Genomic DNA, 20024 nt, shown 5'->3' with positions numbered 1-20024 from the left:
GTACAGAATATCAGTATGACAATAAGTTAGTAGCTATTAAAGGCATAAAAAGACAGACATTTATAATTTTTTCTTTAATAGAAATGTTTCTTCTGCCCGTAAAGTGTCCAAACCAGGGTTTTCTGGATAAGCACATAGTCATTGTCCATGCCGGTTTCAGTTAGATTATTTGTCACAGTTGCTCCGATCAGATCGGTCTCCTCCATTTTGTAGATTATTTACGACTTTTGAATCCACATAAACACATCGGCAAAATCCGATGAATTAAAAATGTGTTTTAAACAGTTTAATCCCTTCGTGAATTGTTTCCACGAGTCCAATAACCATCAAAGTCACTCCAATAGTGCTCCTTAATATTATGCTTTCGTCCTCCTTTAACAAAATACTTCACATTCATCCAGTTTGTGACAGTAGTTGTAACAGTTTTGAGACTTTTAAACTTTAATTACCGCTGTTGCACCCCCCCCCCCCCTTGTGTGTGTGTGGGGGGAGGGGGGGGGGGGACTTCCAACAGGAGTCATTTGGGGGGGCTCTTGGGAAAAAACCCCTGATCTATAGAATTCGAACGGCACTTATCATGGCTGCCACTGAGGTACTTCTGGGTCATTTCACTCCGTTAGGAAGGTTCCTAAACTAAATGGACTATTCGACTGCAACCCATAAACGGTTTTGAAAACTTCTGTCACGGAGTGATCATCTTCTCAATAAAACATCTTTGCTGATGTTTTTCGAGTCTTTTGGCCAATCAGAATCAAGATTGTTGCCGGAAGTCCCCACGGAGAATAACTTTGCGGTAGAACTATTGACCCCCGGTTTGATTATTGACAGGTCACAGAACAATGGGAGCTATCTACCCTTACCCACAATGTAAAGTAAGTCACACAGATGGTGGGTCGTGATTTATTAACAGTAAAAAGTGGGTCCAGAGGCCTGACCAGTTGAGAACCACTGCTCGATATGTATGTATGTATGTATGTATGTATGTATGTATGTATGTATGTATGTATGTATGTATGTGTTGAGGTTACAAAATGTTCAAGCAAGAAGCACACTTATTGCATTTGGAGGTGTTCTAGATCAAGGCAAAGGCTATTCTTTCTCTTCCCCTTTTTGCATTTAAAAGAGGAGGAAGGAGTGAGGCAGGGGTGGAAGGAGGCAAAGGGGACAAGAGAAGCTGGCATAGCGTTTCCTCTCTGTATGCATTATGGATGAGGTGTGTCTGTGGCGCTCGTTCAACAGCTCTCTAATGTCTTGGAGGTGGCCTGCCAGGGGTTACCGAAGACTCTGTTTGTGTCTTTTTGTGTTTGAGTGTGTGTGACTAGGACTGAAAAAGTTGGGGTAACATCTGCCCCCCACACACAGATAACAAATAATACTTGTTATATTTAGGTGTGATCCTAGATAACAACCTGTCCTTCACTGCAAACATCGCTGCTACAACCCGTTGCTGCAGATACACGCTTTACAACATCAGGAAGATACGTCCCCAGCTGACCCAGAAAGCGACACAGCTTCTGGTCCAGGCTCTCTTCATCTCACGCCTAGACTACTGCAACTCCCTCCTGGCTGGTCTACCTGCATGTGCCATCCGACCTCTGCAGCTCATCCAGAATGCAGCGGCTCGTCTGGTCTTCAACCTTCCTACATTTTCCCACACCACTCCGCTCCTCCGCTCCCTTCACTGGCTTCCGGTAACTGCTAGAATTCACTTCAAGACACTGTTACTTGCGTACCATGCTGCGAATGGATCTGGCCCTTCCTACATCCAGGACATGGTTAAACTGTACACCCCAGCGCGTGCACTACGCTCTGCATCAGCCAAACGACTCGCTGCACCCTCGCTGCGAGGGGGACCCAAGTTCCCATCAGCAAAAACACGTGGGTTTGCTATCCTGGCTCCAAAATGGTGGAATGAGCTCCCCATTGTCATCAGGACAGCAGAAAGCCTGCACATCTTCCGGCGCAGACTGAAAACTCATCTCTTTCGACTCCACCTCGAGCGATAGAATTACTAACAAAGAACTGCTAACAGAGCACTTATATACTAATAAAGGACTGGCTTATCTATAGCCAGTTGAGTAGCACTTGAAATGTTTGGCTCTATGAAACCTGATGTACTTATATGATTCTGTTTTCTTCAAGGTTGTGTCTTCCTGGTCGAATGTACTTATTGTAAGTCGCTTTGGATAAAAGCGTCAGCTAAATGCAATGTAATGTAATTTACAATCTTTAATTGTGACCAGCGTTTCCGCCAGGGGGGCGTCTTGCCGTCATTTGACGCCCTGAACGCGAGCCGAGGGCGTCCAAAAATATTAATAATTCGAGAGAAGATCGAGAGTTTTTATCGCTTGAAATGACGAAAAGGAAAAAGGACAAGGACATCCCTCTGTTGGAGGGGCAAAGGAGTCTGGTGGGATTCTTTTCGGAGTATTTTGAAGATCGTTTCCCCGACATTGAAGGTGCCTGCTACAGGACAACACGGAACGTGCATGATTTGGATGCGATGAGCAGGGGGGTTTTAGATGAGCGGGGGGGTTTTAGTGGAGCATGCGTGTGAACTGCGAGCACCAGAGCCTCGTAGCGGCAAAACTGAGGCTCTGTGGTAAACTGTGGTAACATGAAGAGCAGTTTGGGAGCCGAAACAGCCGGCGCTTTAAGAGAGCCGAGCCAAATGATCCGGCTCACTAACGTAATAAGACAGTGTCTATAAGGGACGGCTCAAGTCAAAATTCAAAACACCCCCCCCCCCCCCCCCCCCTCTCTGGGTGGACGTCCTCTCAGCCCTGGTCTGGCGGAAACACTGATTGTGACATAACTATATGTTAGCTTGTGAGTTTGATGCACTACACCTAAAAAAAGAACTCAGAGGAGATGTTTCCAGAGGAGGGGGACATTGGGGCAAAAAAGTATTTAGTCAGCCACCAATTGTACACATTTTCATCCTAGGTATACCTCAACTATGAGAGACAAAATAAGAAAAAAAAATCCAGAAAATCACAGGTTTTCACACACTGTTGCTGGTATTTTGGCCCATTCCTCCATGCAGATCTCCTCTAGAGCAGTGATGTTTTGGGGCTGTCGCTGGGCAACACGGACTTTCAACTCCCTCCAAATATTTGTTTTGGGGTTGAGATCTGGAGACTGGCTAGGCCACTCCAGGACCTTGAAATGCTTCTTACGAAGCCACTCCTTCGTTGCCCAGGCGGTGTGTTTGGGATCATTGTCATGCTGAAAGACCCAGCCACGTTTCATCTTCAATGCCCTTGCTGATGGAAGGAGGTTGTCACTCAAAATCTCACGATACATGGACCCATTCGTTCTTTCCTTTACACGGATCAGTCGTCCTGGTCCCTTTGCAGAAAAACAGCCCCAAAGCATGATGTTTCCACCCCCATGTTTCACAGTAGGTATGGTGTTCTTTGGATTAGGGGTGCAACAACTAATCGACTTAATCGATTAAAATCGATTACCAAATTAGTTGCCAACTAATTCAGTCGTCGATTCGTTGGTGACGTCATCACGTGCGTTTTACGCGCCGTTAAGCAACAACGTTATCGGTACTGGGGACATTTAAAAAATATATGTCGTGTATTATTGATACAAAAACATTATATCACAGTCTTAGTGTGGCCAGCTCGTTTCTAATATGCAAAAAGACAAACAAATGCGTCTATGATGTATTTTCGATCAGACGAGATCTCTCTCCCTGGTCTGTGTGGGAGGGGGCGGGGCCGTTTACACACACGCGGCTGCTACATGCAGCAACACACACACGGAGGAGATGGCGGAGAGAACGCCGCTCCGAGGTGTTGTTAAACTTTACCCGTCTCGATGCTCGTTGCCAAAAGTGCAATAAGAGTTTAGCATGTAAGGGCGGTAACACGAGCAATTTATCAGACGGAGGAATGCACCGGGTTCGACTGTCTTTCTAGCAGCTCTGTAGCCCTGTCCACGAGTAACGTTTTCACGTCAGGTGTTATGTATGCTAGCAGTAACACACAGAGTTAACTCCATTATACAAACATGGGTTAATGATTAGAGGTAACTGAGTTAGTTAGTTTGTTAAAGTTTCAGCTATTCTGTTTACAGTTCTGTCATCACATTATTTATTATTTGCTAAAACACTGTTGTTTCTTTTGATGTGAAATATTATTTATTTAAATTTAAATGAAAAGCAATGTTCATTTTGTAAACAATTTGTTTAGTTAATTTAATAATATGTATTTTTTAATCAAGTATTCATCTTTATTGTCTTCATTGTTAGTTTCCACATGCCTAAAACAACCTCAAGCTAAATCTAAAAGTTGATGGCTAAATAAGAGCGCTTGAGAAATTGTGCAAGGCGTAATAGTCCGAATAGTCGATTAATCGTTTCATTAATCGATAGATTAATCGACTATCAAATTAGTCGTTTGTTGCAGCCCTACTTTGGATGCAACTCAGCATTCTTTCTCCTCCAAAAACGTCTAGTTGAGTTTTTACCAAAAAGTTCTATTTTGGTTTCATCTGACCATATGACATTCTCCCAATCCTCTTCTGGATCATCTAAATGCTCTCTAGCAAACTTCAGACGAGCCTGGACATGTACTGGCTTAAGCAGGGGGACACGTCTGGCACTGCAGGATTTGAGTCCCTGGCGGCGTAGTGTGTTACTGATGGTAGCCTTTGGCTGCAGTCGGATAGTTTAAAAATCAGCTCCTAAGTTCTAACCCTATCGTCTATTCCTTGACCTCTGAGTGAAACGTCACGGGGTTAAGGGATAGTGGATAGGAGAATTAAAAAGGACTTAGGAGAAGAGACTGCGGTACTTTAGAGAATCCGAATGCACTTTCACTATCCGACGTGTTTATGATGCGCCAGCGGACGTCATTTTCTGCGTCTGCTGCTGTGGGGAAACTATGGAAACCAGTTTTCTATACAGCGGACTACAACATGGATGTTTAATAAGAACGAGGGACTGATGTAAACTCATCTAGAGACTCTGCACCGTGCTCTGATGCTGCTGCTTTGCTTTATGAACGTGGACAACAGAGAAACATATTCTTCATGACCAAAGTTGGAATTGAAATAAAAAAGGAAAGTGAAACTTATGCTCGTCACCCTCTCCCTCCGGTCCACATTAATACAAATGATCCCAATACGACGTATGATTGTATGAACTAAAGATCTAAAAATCAATACAGATGTATTTATTATAAACGTTAGTCCTTAACATCTATCACTGTGTATATCACCATTCAAGCATCTTTTAAAAGTTGAACAAACCCCACACAGCCCAGTAAAGACTGAAATGTTGACTTTATTTGATAATTTCAGTGAAAACTAACGTTCATATTTCTCTTTTTGAGTATAATACTGATGAACGTTCAAAACAAAGCACTTTGGCAACTTACCACCTATGTTTTAAAAAGCTTAATAAGCACCGTAATTCTCATGATATCATTTCTCGGTCATAATCGGTTGTTTCCGTGAACGGCCGACTGTTGAGTGACGGCAAATGCTGCGGCTGCAAGGCATTGTGGGGCAGCATTTTCGCTTCTCCTGTCAGTTAGGGAGGTCCAGTGGTTCCTAAGCTAAAGGAGGTTATAAAGGAAGTTTGAAACCTCCTTTCCTATCATTCTCATCATTCTAGAGAATTCGAACGGCACTTATCATGGCTGCCACTGAGGGACTTCCGGGTCATTTCACTCCTTTAGGAAGGTTCCTAAGCTAAATGGACTATTCGACTTCAGCCTTTGTTACTTTGGTCCCAGCTCTCTGCAGGTCATTGACTAGGTCTCCCCCGTGTGGTTCTGGGATATTTGCTCACTGTTCTTGTGATCATTTTGACCACACGGGGTGAGATCTTGCGTGGAGCCCCAGATCGAGGGAGATTATCAGTGGTCTTGTCTGTCTTTATTTACTTCAGGGCTTTGATTATTATATGACAGATTAAAAATAATAAACATTAATGAAAAAAAATGTCATTTACATTTGTCCTAGAAAAGCATGAGCAAAATGTAAACTTAGTTTTTATTACAGTGTATTTTTTTTAACATAAATTACATTTTTATCACAAAAAACTATGGACACTTCCATTGTTAGTATTTTCAAAAACTAATCATATATTTCATTGATATTGTTGGGGAATGAGTTAAAGACAATATATATATATATATAAGGAATTGTGCATGTTGAATTTAGATCTGTATTTTTTTTAAACCCTGAAATATGTCCCGGGTCAATTTGACCCGAACATTACCAAAGGGTGCGAAATGTGAACATAACACAAGGGTTAGGTAAATTACACTTTTACTACAAAGAGCATAGCTACCTTGCTCTGTTGTTGAAATGAAGGACTTCAGCAACTCCTTAAAAAAGGTTTACTCCACACAAAGATGCCGGATTACTGCCTCACTTCATAGCAATATTTGCCTCTTTCAGTTGGCTTTGCAACATCAGGATCTATTAGCTGCTGATACTGCTAAATGTCTAATTGCTGTCCTGCAGATCTACATTTGGGAGATGTCTCAGCTTGTTTTCTAATCATGTGCTCCTGCCATTGACCTATATGCTGTAATTGTATTGACGTTAACTGCTAATGAAAGCATCAAACTGAGCTGAGGTCATTTTCTTTTAGTTGTTACTCAATTGCTGATCTGAGGACAGGGAGCTGTGGTGGAATGTAGCTAAGTACATTTACTAAAGTACTTAACTTAACTAGATTGTTACCATGACATTTTATACTTTTACTTCAACACATTTCAGAGCCAAATATTGCACTTTATATAAACTATATCGAATATAGATGTATGAGAATGTCCATTATAGTTTGGGCAATTTATTTGTAATACATTTGTTCCAAAACAACACAATAAAAAAGCCAATTTTAAAACGGCAATAATAGAATTGGTGTAATTTAAATGGGTGTTTGATTACTTTTGACTTCTGATATTTTGAGAACCTTTTTTCAGATGATACCTAATTTAAAAGACTCTCGTAACTCGTTCTCATTGCTACTTTTACTTCAGAAAATACCCTTAACATTTCTTCCACCACTAGTGAGGCAAGCAACACCATGATCAGACAGTTTGTAAAGGGCTATTTTGGTGAGTTACTGACAGGGACAGTGGCTGCAAAAAACAGACAGCTCTTGGCCATAGTGGAGTTTGGAGTGTGACTGTTTGAGGTTGTGGACAGGTGTCTTTTATACTGATAACGAGTTCACAAGTGGAGGACAGAGGAGGCTCTTAAAGAAGAAGTTACAGGTCTGTGAGAGCCAGAAATCTTGTTTGTTTGTAGGAGACCAAATACGTATTTTACCGAGGAATTTACCAATTAATTCATTAAAAATCCTACAATGTGATTTCCTGGATTCTTTCCCCCCATTCTGTCTCTCATAGTTGAAGTGTACCTAGGATGAAAATTACAGGCCTCTCATCTTTTTAAGTGGGAGAACTTGCACAATTGGTGGCTGACTAAATACTTTTTTGCCCCACTGTATATCCATTCAATTATAATTAGAGTGTCTATTGGTCACTATAATGACATGATATGGGCACTTTACAAAAACCATGGCAACATGACAAACACAACTTCCAATTCACAGAGAAAGATATGTATGATGTACTCTGATCTCTAAACTGAGACCAGTCCTATTGCCGCAGCAGATAACAACTTGTAACACTTGTTTCACTCATGACATACAGCTGTTTAATATTTATAATCTTTGCTTAAAGAGTACTCCATTTTGTCAGTATGTACAAGACCATTGCTGGAGGATTTTCAGGGACATTCATTAATAGTCTATGAAGTCTAGTATGTCTAAGACTAGAAGGCACTCAGAAAGACAAGCCTCCACAACACCATATTATTATTATTCTCTCCTTGCTGTACCAAAAACTCTTTAATGTACTTCTACTGTAAGTAAGGAGCTTCTGACAGTGGGACACTTGAAAAGAGTAGAAGTCTTTATTGCTTTTTGCATCGTTGCACTAGTTCTGTTCTCTCCTTTCCTCTCTTTTTTTTACTGACAACAGGGTTTTGAACACACACACTATGTTGTGCCTGAGGAGGACTGGCAACAAAACAAACACTTGACGTGCAACAAAAAGCAAGTCTGTTTTGTTACTATCTTGGCATCGCAGCAGGAATGATCACATCACAGGATGGTTTCTGCACAGCTGACTTAGAGCCACCAGCATGCACTGGCACAATACCATTGCAGCATAAAATATTGTCGACTCCAACTATGTGTTTTGAGCTATTTGACTTTGGTAAGCATAGATAGTAGGGCTGAACGATTAATCGATTTTAAATCGAAATTGCGATTCGAGATGATGCGATTATCAAATCGCAAAGCCTGCGATTTTTTGTAACTTTTTTTTTTACAACTTTTTTTTTTTTTTTCTTGTATTCCAGTCATCCACACCAATCAGAAGTGCTGTGCTCCACATGTACCAGCCATTGCTAATCAATCAGAAGTGGCCCATGATAGAAGGTGATAGACAGATTGATCCAATCACCTGCCAAGTGCTTTTGAAAGTGTCTGCCCTTTCCAAATGGCTTCTAATGGAGCTCTCCTAGATAGTTTGGTGAAACAAACCATCTGAGTCAGGTTAGCAATGCTCCATCACATTTTCTACATCTAAAAGGGTGAATCTTTAACTGAAGCTTGACTTTAAAGCAACCCAACGGAAGTTTCATGTAAGTTTAGTTCTTTCACTCGTAGCTCGGGCTGCGGGGGCGCTAGAGACAGGAGTATGTTGATACGACCTTCCTAGCCGGAGTTATGACATTTTACGCATTTTACAATAAACTTCCATTGGGTCGCTTAAAAATAAATATCGCAAATAGCAATCGCAATATTTGTCAGAAAAATCACAATTCGATTTTTTCCCAAAATCGTGCAGCCCTAATAGATAGAAATGACAACACCTCTGTATTATATATAAAGGTAGGTAGCTTTTTACAAGGTACTTTTGCATTTATAATAGCTGGTGTGTATGTCTCGATATCGCCTGTCTAAACACTGGAAAGTGAAAGTGAGGTGCTGAGGGACCAACAAAGCACTCTTCTGAAGAATCACTGGAGGGGAGACAGCTGGCTCCATCTCTACGTTTCCCGAATCTCTTTTACTTCTCTCACAACCAACACTGCCTTTAGATTATGTGAGAAACAAACTTTCTGATGATGACAATTATATCCCTCTCACATTCTCTGACTTTGTTACTCCCAACTCTCTACTATAGGTTTTTCCTCACTTTACAGAGTTGTGGTTTTCTTAGTATTCTGGCCGTATTTTGTTTTTTGTTCCTACTATCTCCGTCTTTCTCTGTCCCTTCCCTTCTCCTGCTGCTCTGGTGTCTATATACAGGTCGAAAAAGTCCAGCAGATGCTTTGGACCTAACTCAGGGAGACATGACCTTATCACCATGGCAATTCTTTATAACCATGAAAGCCATCGTTACCTGGTCGAGTTGGCATGTGTGTAACTATTGCCATTTGAGAGGATTCTCTAAGGGTTTCCCCAATTTACTGTCCTTTTCGTACATCCTACCATGGGTTAATTTGGGTCAGGTCTATGAAGATTGCTAAAGTTTTACTAAAATATTACAAAACCACAGCTGTGTTGCAGCATTACAAAACTGCCATAGTGTGTACAGATATGATTTAAAATCTTTTCGACAAATCAGCTGTAATCTATGCAAAAGTAAAGATTAGTCTTTTTCTATGAATACCATCTGGAAACAGACAAAATTAACTATAATGCATTTTCTGCAGTGCCATGCTCATCAAAACAAGAAATCTGGCAGTAGAAATGTCAAGACAGACAAAATACATGGACTCATTAGTAAACAGCCAACATGTCACTCACACATAACAGCTCAGACATAAACATGAGCATGTGGGTGTACACATACAAAAAACAGATACTCTCGCCAACTGACAAACAAGTACATAGTGTCAAAACTATTCACCTACACATTTGGTAAATTACCAAACAAGGACTTCTTGTTCCATCCCAATACATACAAACTCACACAAACACAGAAACTTGCATGGCATATACTCCATATTGTTTAAGTGTCAAATGCCACATTTCCACTAAGCTCTACGAGCTCTATATCTGCTTGCGTTAAGCAAACGTTTCGGATTCAGTGAGTGTGCCATTTAAGATGATGTCACAAAAATACAGTTTAGTCGAGCATACAAGTACTTTGCAGTGGAAACAGTGACCCCCTACTTTGGTACACTCAGTCCATCACCATACTTCTATGATTACATCACTGTCACCTCTAACATTTATGTTAAGCCAATGTTCTTTCCAAACATGAACTGGCACGGTGCCATCTCCACACACAAAAGGACCATCTCCATATTCAACAGATCCACATATCCTCTACGACATCCACACAAACACCTCTCAAAAGCTTTAGCTTTATTCCTACCATCTTTGCGGTAAAGGTTGATCTCCACTTTCCTTTCCTCCGATCCCAGCAGGGCTTGTGCCATCTGTGCGATGGCCAATCTCTTGGTGTCAGGTCCATACAGGAAGTTACACCGTGCATGGCTTTTGCATGATCTCAGCACGCGAGTAACCACACATGTGGCAAAAGCCATCATTGCAGAAGATGATGGCGCAGTTCTCCACTCTTGCATTGGCGATGACGAACTTGCGACCTGTGGAACAGAAGGAGAGAAGTTCCGTTTTTAAAGAAGGCAACAACACCCAATATCTAATCAATGATATTTGGGGTTTCCACCAGAGTAATGTTAGCGACACATGGGGCATTGGACAGTTTTTCTGTGTACTTTAAGATGTTAAAAAGTACACCGAAAAAACTGTTACAACAAACTCCTTAAATAAATAATTGTGTGCGTAATTGTGTGTGTTCGATTGGCACGTTTTTAGCAGATAGAAGGAGTGAATATGAGTGACCGCACATTGACAGTGAGTATTAGTGATGTATGAAAACAGTCCACTAGTCCATTTAAACGCTGCTGCCTTAATTTTCGACACCAGAACTATATGTAGTTTATAGTTATTATTATTTTAGTCATGTACAAATTTCAACAGTTGTGGAGGACGTTTTTGGAACCTTAAGGGAAGTAAAAGTGCTAATACTATACTCTACTACTTGTCTATGCAAAATGTACTTTGTGAGAAAAAGTAGAAGTAGTGTGAGAAAGTAAAAGTAGTTATAATGCAGTTAAATGTTGTATGTATGTTGAAATGTACAGCTGACAGTGTTTAAGTTTCTAAATGTACTGTAGGTAATTCTAATAGCATTTTATTCTATAAGATATTCTTTGTAGTTTTGTCACTGTCCTGTAAAAACCTCAAAAAAGTCAACTTTTCACAAGGAATTTAGAGAGACAGCAAGCGCATTTCTTAGCATCTGCAGGCAGTGGCAAGTACTTTCGGCATCTGCCACAGATGCCACTACTCCGTGGCATCTGTGGCAAGTACTTCTTCTGGCATCTGCCACAGATGTCACTACTTGCCGATGCATCTTGCCGCTGCTGAACGGGTAGTTGCCACAAGATGCCAGAGTAAAAGAAGGTTTACGGTAGCTGCCACTCGCCTTCCGTGGCAAATGCTGCTATTTAAACCCGTATTTATCATGTAAAATGTCGCTGTTTAGGCATTACTTATCGAACTGGTGATCTCGACTTTTCAAAAAGATTAACATTATTATTTCTATTAGATTTTACTTGGAGAACGTGGTTTGTTAAAATAAATAAACGTGCTATTTTTATGATAATACTCGAGTCAGATATATTTTAAGTAAATAAAGACAACTTATTGACATTAAGATCTATCATTGTTGACCAGAGGTGGGAAATAGGCTAACTAAGTAGGCTACATACTCAAGTACTGTACTTGTGATTTAGAAATAGCCTACTTGTGCTTTAGTTGAGTATTTACATGGTATGTTACTTAGTACTTTACCCCACTACAATTCAGAGGTAAATGGTGTACTTTTACTCCACTACATTTATTTAATAGGCTACCTTTAGTTACTTACGGATTCTGATTAATGATGAGAAATATAATCAAGTCTTAAATCAGACTTTAGTTACTCCTGGACTCCCTGGAGTAAATTCACAAGCTACTACAGTATACAAAGTCATTACAACTAGCTACACCTTTACCAGCTTTGATAACACTTTAATGATCACTAATTATAATGAAAATATGTAATATGTACTTTAAGTATATTTTTAGGGCTAATACTTTTGCGCTTTACTTGAGTAACATTTTAATGCAGGACTTTTACTTGCAACAGAGTAGCCTATTCCTACATTTACGTAGGCTACTTCTACTTAACAATAGAACCGCCAGGGGTCGCTGTATAGCCTACCTAAAACCACCGCCCAACGGGTAAAATGTACCCGCCATTAGAATCATTAGAATGCATTGATTTTCAAGGTACAATGTTATTTTATGTATCATACTAGAACACAGGGTTAACAGTGAGTGTTGCCACTACTCGCCGTGGCATGTGCCTTGGCATTGCAGGCAGTGGCAGGTACTTCCGGCATCTGCCACAGATGCCACTACTTGCCGAGGCATCTGCGGCAGAGGCCACTACTTGCCGAGGCATCTGCCGCTGCTGAACGGGAATTGCCACTCGCCTTCCGCCATAAGGTCTCCTTCTAAGTTGGAAGGAAAAACTTTTATCTGAAAAGTAACTAAAGCTGTCAGACAATGTAGTAAGTCGAGTAAAAAGAACACTACGTCTATTTGTTTCTGATGTGTATTGCAGTAGAGGAGTTTAAAGTTACATTTTAACCATTATTAATGTCTTAGTTTAACCACGTATAAGCACTAGGTTATGTATAAAAACATGTGTGTAAGACAACGTTGCTATTAAAGACGATGAACACTTAGCTAATAAGCATGCTTGCTATCTTACAAATGTTCATTTCCAAACCTGGTAAAACCTAGTTTACCTACGTAAAGTACCATTAAAGTTTGAAATAAAAAGTCACAAACTATGTGCCCTTTCCAGCATCATATTAACATATTAAATATAATATTTCTTGACATGTTTACCTGCATGGCACTTGACGCTTACGTTAAGTGCGTGACATTATCCTTGCCTCTCTCCTGACATGTTGCTTGCTACCATAGACTGGGTTGCTACATGTTGCTATATCACCTTCAAAATAAGAGTCCCATTTTCAAAATAAAAATGAAACAATATAAATCCATCAAGAATAAAAGTTTTTTAAATAAAAACAATAAATGTAATCCTTCTTCTTCTGCAATCCACGTCAACGCGGACATAATATTTTATTTTATTGGTTTGCATTGTTGTGTTTATAAGTGTAAATCGCAGCTGCAACATTGGTGGCTCCATCTCCCACAAAGCTCTGACGTGTGTATCTTTCTAAACCACTTACTGTAGAAGGAGCCATTTAGAATCCTGTCTCTGCACAATGTCAATGAATGATTTTAATGCACTCCGAGACCTGCTGTTGTGACTGGACGCACACACATAGACACATACACACTTGCAAATACTTTCTTACCCAGCACACTGACTCTTTGGTATCTTGCGGGACATAAATCTGTGCATAAGGCCTCTGTATAAGTGTGATTGTGTTTGTGCTGTGTCAGGGTGATATTCTGTCAGGCTGATAGATGGCCTCTCCTAAAGAGCTTTAAGCTTCTGCGAGTTCCATGTTACTTTCACTTTAGTAATTGGGCCCCAAATGAGAAGAATGCAACACAAATAATAGAAGTGTGGATGGCCTGATGAAAAATGTAAAGGTTGTGAAAATCAGATGATTATAAGGTAAGACTTTGGAGGGAAGAATAGCAGAAAAACAGGATATATATTGAGGAAATTGATAGGATGGGAAAACTAACTAATGGAGGATACAATAATTCATGACCCATTATCCATTGCCCAAATATTTAATCAGCATTTCGCTAATGTAATGTTCCACACTACTATCTGACTCCTATTGACGACTGGTATTTCTATAGTAACTCATACTGCAACGTTATTTTTCTTTTAAGAAATTCTACCACATGAAGTTCATAATGCGATCAAAGAATTAAAAGTGGATGGCAGTGGCAGGGACTCGATGGTATAGAAAACAGGTTCATAAACTGGCGTCCCATATTCTCATGTACCCACTTGCTGATTTGTTCAACCGTCTTTGTCCACCTGTGATTTGCCGACTATTGGAAATGTGCACGCATCATTCCACTGCATAAAGGTGGTGATTTACTTGATACAAATAATTATAGACCAATCTCTATAATCTGCTCTATTTCCAAAGTTTTGGTAATTTATAATCAATATAATCAACTGTCACATTATCTCAATACTTATAATATTTTATCTCCGGTTCAATCTGGTTTCAGGCCTAATCACTCCACAACAACTGCCCTACTTACATTTACGAATGACTTGTACTCTGCTGCAGATGATGGTGAACTCACAGGTGCCATTTTTATTGACTTGACAAAAGCCTTTGATTTCGTTGATCGATATCTGCTCTTGGATAAACTTCACGGCATTGGCCTTTCTAATAATACAGTGTTATGGTTTACAGTAACTCGTACCTTCACAGTAGAAAGCAATGTGTGGTTGTTAATGGAAACAGTCTGACCTGTTGATCCAACAAAAGGGTGTACCCCAAGGATCAACTCTGGGCCCACTTCTGTTCTCTATTTAAATAAATGATTTATCTTCTTGTCTCATTAATTGTTGTACTCACCTTTATGCTGATGACACTGTCATATATACATCCAAATCAGATTTTTCACAAATTCAGATTTCTCTCAATCGGATTGTAATATCTTACAGGACTGGCTATCACACAATAAACTACTGCTTAACAAAACAAAATCTTATACCATGGTCTTTGGTACCAGGCAGAAGCTCAAATCCAAACCTAATGTAGTAATAACATGTAAGGATGGCACTTCTCTGCATAAAGTTGATAGCTTTAAATATCTTGGTGTATGGCTAGACTCAGAACTTTCATTTAAAACTACATATAAAGCATGTAATACAAAAAGTCAATTACGGAATCGGTGTTTTACACCGCTCTCGCAATTGTTTTACGCTCAGGGTCCGAAAGAGAATTGCTTCTCAACGTATTCTTCTGATTATGAACTATTGTGATGTTGTCTACCAAAATGCACATAAATCAGATCTTGCTCCACTCAACATAGCCTACAATAGACTATGCAGATTTGTTCTTGGTTGTCCTTTCATACACATCACTGCACAATGTATAACCAACTTAAATGGCCTTCTTTAAATGTAAGAAGACACATGCATTGGCTTCATCTGATATTTAAATGCATTTATCTTAACTATCCCCCTTATTTAAAGCAGTATTTTGTACCCTACTCACCAAATCATCAAGTTAGACATTCTGTTCAGATTTATTTCTCTGTCTCCTCTGCAAAAAAATGTATTGGCAGAAGAGCGTTCATGTTCAAAGCCCCAACTGACTGGAATACTTTACCTGCTGCTATTAGATCTTTTGCATCATTGGGTATGTTTAAACATGCATTGTTATCTCACTTTCAACTGGTCTGTACTTGTTATTAATGAAACTGATATTGATTAAACTGATTTGCTTGACTGTCTCAAATTGTAATGATTGTACTGTATGCATTGCTTGAATTGTACTTAACAGACTGTATGTGGTTTGTCTTGTGTGTCATGTTTTGCATTTTGTCTTTTTGTTTATGTATGTCTGTAAGTTGTTGCTATTGTCGGGACCCCCTTGAAAACGAGATGGTGCATCTCAAGGGGTTTATCCCAATCAATACAAATTCTATATATATAAGTGCTTGTGAGCAATTCTTTGTTAGTAATTCTATCGATCGAAGTGGAGTCGAAGAGATGAGTTTTCAGTCTCCCCCGGAAGATGTGCAACCATTTTGGAGCCAGGATAGAAAACCGACGTGTTTTTGCTGATGGGAACTTGGGTCCCCCCTCGCAGTGCGGGTGCAGCGAGCTGTTTGGCTGATGCAGAGTGGAGTGCACGTGCTGGGGTGTACAGTTTAACCATGTCCTGGATGTGGAAGGGCCAGATCCATTCGCAGCATGGTACGCAAGTACCAGTGTCTTGAAGTGGATTCTAGCAGTTACTGGAAGCCAGTGAAGGGAGCGGAGAGCGGCGTGGTGTGGGAGAATTTAGGAAGGTTGAAGATCAGACGAGCTGCTGCATTCTGGATGAGCTGCAGAGGTCGGCTGGCACATGCAGGTAGACCAGCCAGGAGGGAGTTGCAGTAGTCTAGGCGTGAGATGACGAGAGAGAGTCTGGACCAGAACCTGCGTCGCTTTCTGGGTCAGGTGGGGACGTATCCTCCTGATGTTGTAAAGCAGGGGTGCCCATTACGTCCATGAACCCACACTACCTTTGCGATCGACCGGTCGATCGCAAAGGTAGTGTGGGTTCATGGAATGAACAAATTTTAAAAAATGTTTACATTTCATTAGTAATGTGTTACATTACTTCGTAACAGCAAAAAATACATTACTGTAACTCCGTTACTTTTGTAACGTGTGTCACACCCAACACTGATGATGGGTGAACTTTTGTCGGTGTGAGCTATATTTCCCAGCAGAATGCACCATATAACATTTCTAAAAGAACAGACGACAATGTATCAAACATTGGAGTGAGAGAATATGGGAACAAGACAAAACGCAGCAAGACACGACACAGTGTGACCCCGTGTTAAAAATACAGAGACACAGCATGTACCTTACTGGCTGATAAATAAAATGCCCTCTTAACAAGAGAGCAGAAGAGCAGACAAAAGGCATTATCTCAGCATGCTGTACTTAAAAACTGGTTTAGATTTACATTATATGTGTATCTATTTCCATTTAATGAGGTCCCTTGTGTTTCTTGGCCTGTTCAAACCAATTGTAGCCCCTTTTTGAGACAGCAATTACGTTGATGAATATACTGTTATCTTAACTGATGAGAATTAATGGCCAAAGAAGCAAAGTAGCAGGAGAATCCGTCATTTCTATTTTCTTCATCTCCCTCCCGAAAAACATCCATGAATCAAAGTCATGCTAAAAGAATCAAAGCTGCCCATTTTGCTAAAGTAAAGTGAAAATCAGGGTAATGGTCCAAAATGAAAATGTCTGTGCCATTTCTCCAAGATTATCACATTCTCTCCTCCATTCCTTCATAAAACATACATGCAGTGTAATATACAGCAGGCTGCAAAGCTTCAATTCAACAGGCTGTTCTTCAGGGATACATAAACCGATGTAGGGCCTGTTCAGATATTCATGGAAAAGAGAGGAGATCAGTTGTGTGGCTGCACTTGATAGCCTGCCTCCATGAATTAGCGGTGGCAGCAGCCCTTAGAGGCTCATAAAGCTTGATGGGGTTGTCTGGCTGCATGGGCACTAGTTAATACATAGGCAGAGATGCAACCAGAGCTGGGACGGGTGGCGCAGTGGTCTGTGCGTTTGATCATCAGATCAAGGGGGCGTTGGGGAACTCCAGTTCAAAACCTGCTCCCGCCCCACTGCGTCAGGCCGTTGTGTCCTTGGACAAGACACTTCACCCGAATTTGCTCCTGTGTGTATTGTCCACAGAGAGTCATTGATAAAGCGCTATAATAAATATAAGGATTATTATTATTATTATTATTATTATGTGTGCATGCACAATTAGTATTGTACATTTCATTTTCCAGCTTAGAAAAGAGAAAGTGCACTTGGTTTTCAGTTACTGATAATGGCCAACAGACAAGGAGAAGCTTCCACGCTGTTTAAAAAAGCCATTTGAGTGCAAGATATCTGATGTTAAGCTGTACATGACATCTAATTGCATGTTTGTTAGTGCTGAGCTTCAGTCTGCAATGTTCAAACCAAGAGATAAAGCCAGAAATCTAGGTGTAGTCATGGACTCTGACCTGAGTTTCAACAGTCACATTAAAACAGTTACTAAATCAGCCTACTATCACCTAAAGAATATATCTAGGATTAAAAGACTAATGTCACAGCAGGATTTGGAAAAACTTGTCCATGCCTTTATCTTCAGTAGACTCGACTACGGCAATGGTGTCTTCACAGGTCTCACTAAAAATCTATTAGAAAGCTGCAGCTGATTCAGAACGCCACTGCTCGAGTCCTCACTAACACTAAGAAAGTGGATCACATCACTCCAGTTCTGAAGTCTTTACAACTGGCTTCCTGTGTGTCAAAGAATAGATTTCAAAATATTGCTGCTGGTTTATAAAGCACTGAATGGTTTAGGCCCAAAATACATTTCTGACCTCCTGCTAAATTATGAACCATCCAGATCTCTCAGGTCTTCAGGGACTGGTCAGCTTTCTGTCCCCAGAGTCAGAACTAAACATGGTAAAGCAGCGTTCAGTTATTATGCTCCAAATATCTGGAACAAACTCCCAGAAACCTGCAGGTCCGCTGCAACTCTTACTACTTTTAAATCCAGGCTGAAGACTTTCTTTTTGTCGCTGCTTTTAATTGAACTCGTCATATCATAAACTGCACTGTACCTTTTATCCATGTACTTTTCTTTTAATGTTTAATTGAACTATTCATATTTTAGACTGCACTGTAACTTTTATCCATGTATTTTTCCTTTTAATGTTTATTTTATTAGCTTTCTTTTTTAATGCTTAATGTCTTTCATTTTTTGTAAAGCACTTTGAATTGCCTTGCGTTGAAAAGTGCTATATAAATAAACTTGCCTTGCCTGCCTTGCCTGCCTTGCCTGCCTTGCCTGCCTTGCCTGCCTTGCCTTGCCTTGCCTTGTACGATGTCATCTAACTCTCAACTGTCACATGTAGAAGTTGGGTAGTGTGCATTGGAAAAAACTCCCAAACAATTCCCATTTCACGTATGAAAGTCTCCCCACACCCTCACTCTCTCTTTGCTTTATAAAAGGCACTGTACTATTTCTCACAAAATGCTGACACTTGCTCTAAATTGCAAGGCGTCTGGGATACTGGCATGATTTTTAGATTTTGAGAGTGCCTCTTTTGTAACAAGAAATGAGGACGAGGGGGCTTCTCTTCTATTAGTTATAATTGCATACTTTTTTGAGCCCCAGCTACCCTTAACTGGCCCCAGAATTCATTTATGCAATATGTTACAAATACATTACTATATATTTTGCTGTAAAAAATGTGTTGATTAATCATACCTTTACATATGCAATGCCATTGCCATACATTGATCATGTTACTAATTGATCAGTGATCTTTGCATTCCAACTTTACATACTGTAATGTGTTGTGTTAAAAAAATATATGGATAGCGACATAATATATGTCCCTGCAATTTCTCTCTAATGAGTTTTTGAAGCATGAGAGGAGGGAGCTGATGGAGAAGCTGATTTAAGACAAGCTGCTGCTGCTGCTCATGAGGAAAACACCATTTCATACTCCCACATAAGCACACACTCACAGATTCATGAGACAAGCACACAACCAAAGGCACACACACACATACTGTATAAGATCTTAGTCACACAAACACGTTCACACCGACCCCACCAACGCAGACTGATAATTCACTAAGAACAGACCTTGGGGGCTCTGCAGTCTGCCAGTGTGTGTGTGTGCATGCGCTGTGTTTGTATGTGTGAGAGCGAGTGTGTATCTGTGAGTGTGTTTATGTGCTTGGAATCTCCCTGAGTACACTGCGTAGGCGGATGAGGAGGGAAGCCCATGTGTTAGAAGCACAAGTCAAACAGTAGCTCTAGCCTGCAAGCTACAGAGACAGAGAGATGTAGAAAAAGCAAATGAGATTAAAGACAACTGGGAGAAAGGGAGAAGTGATGAAATACGTGCGATAAAATGAAAAAGTAGAGAGAAATATTGAGAGAAAAGGAGAAGAATATAAACTAGAAACAGAGAGATGTGATTGGTGGGTTTACAGTGACAGCCTGAAAAGATTTGTTTGCCTCTCCCCATCGCTAACTGAGCAATTGCCATGGAAACTGAAGATTGACACATGCTAAATTCTCAACAGAACTGACAGTTAAGGTCCAAAAATATGAAGATT

General features: G+C 40.3%; 1 protein-coding gene across 1 annotated transcript in view; it reads right to left on the bottom strand.

Annotated features, from left to right (window-relative positions):
- The window catches only part of kcnh2b (potassium voltage-gated channel, subfamily H (eag-related), member 2b), a 279480-nt gene that overhangs the window by 244994 nt on the left and 14462 nt on the right, over positions 1-20024 (bottom strand). The window contains 2 exon segments of the mRNA XM_034109196.1: positions 10431-10542; positions 10544-10662. Of these exon segments, the coding sequence (XP_033965087.1) occupies positions 10431-10542; positions 10544-10662 (231 nt within the window).

This window comes from Pseudochaenichthys georgianus, chromosome 20, assembly GCF_902827115.2.
Source record: "Pseudochaenichthys georgianus chromosome 20, fPseGeo1.2, whole genome shotgun sequence".
Taxonomy (NCBI): Eukaryota; Metazoa; Chordata; class Actinopteri; order Perciformes; family Channichthyidae; genus Pseudochaenichthys; species Pseudochaenichthys georgianus.
This window is presented reverse-complemented; position numbering and strand designations above follow the sequence as displayed.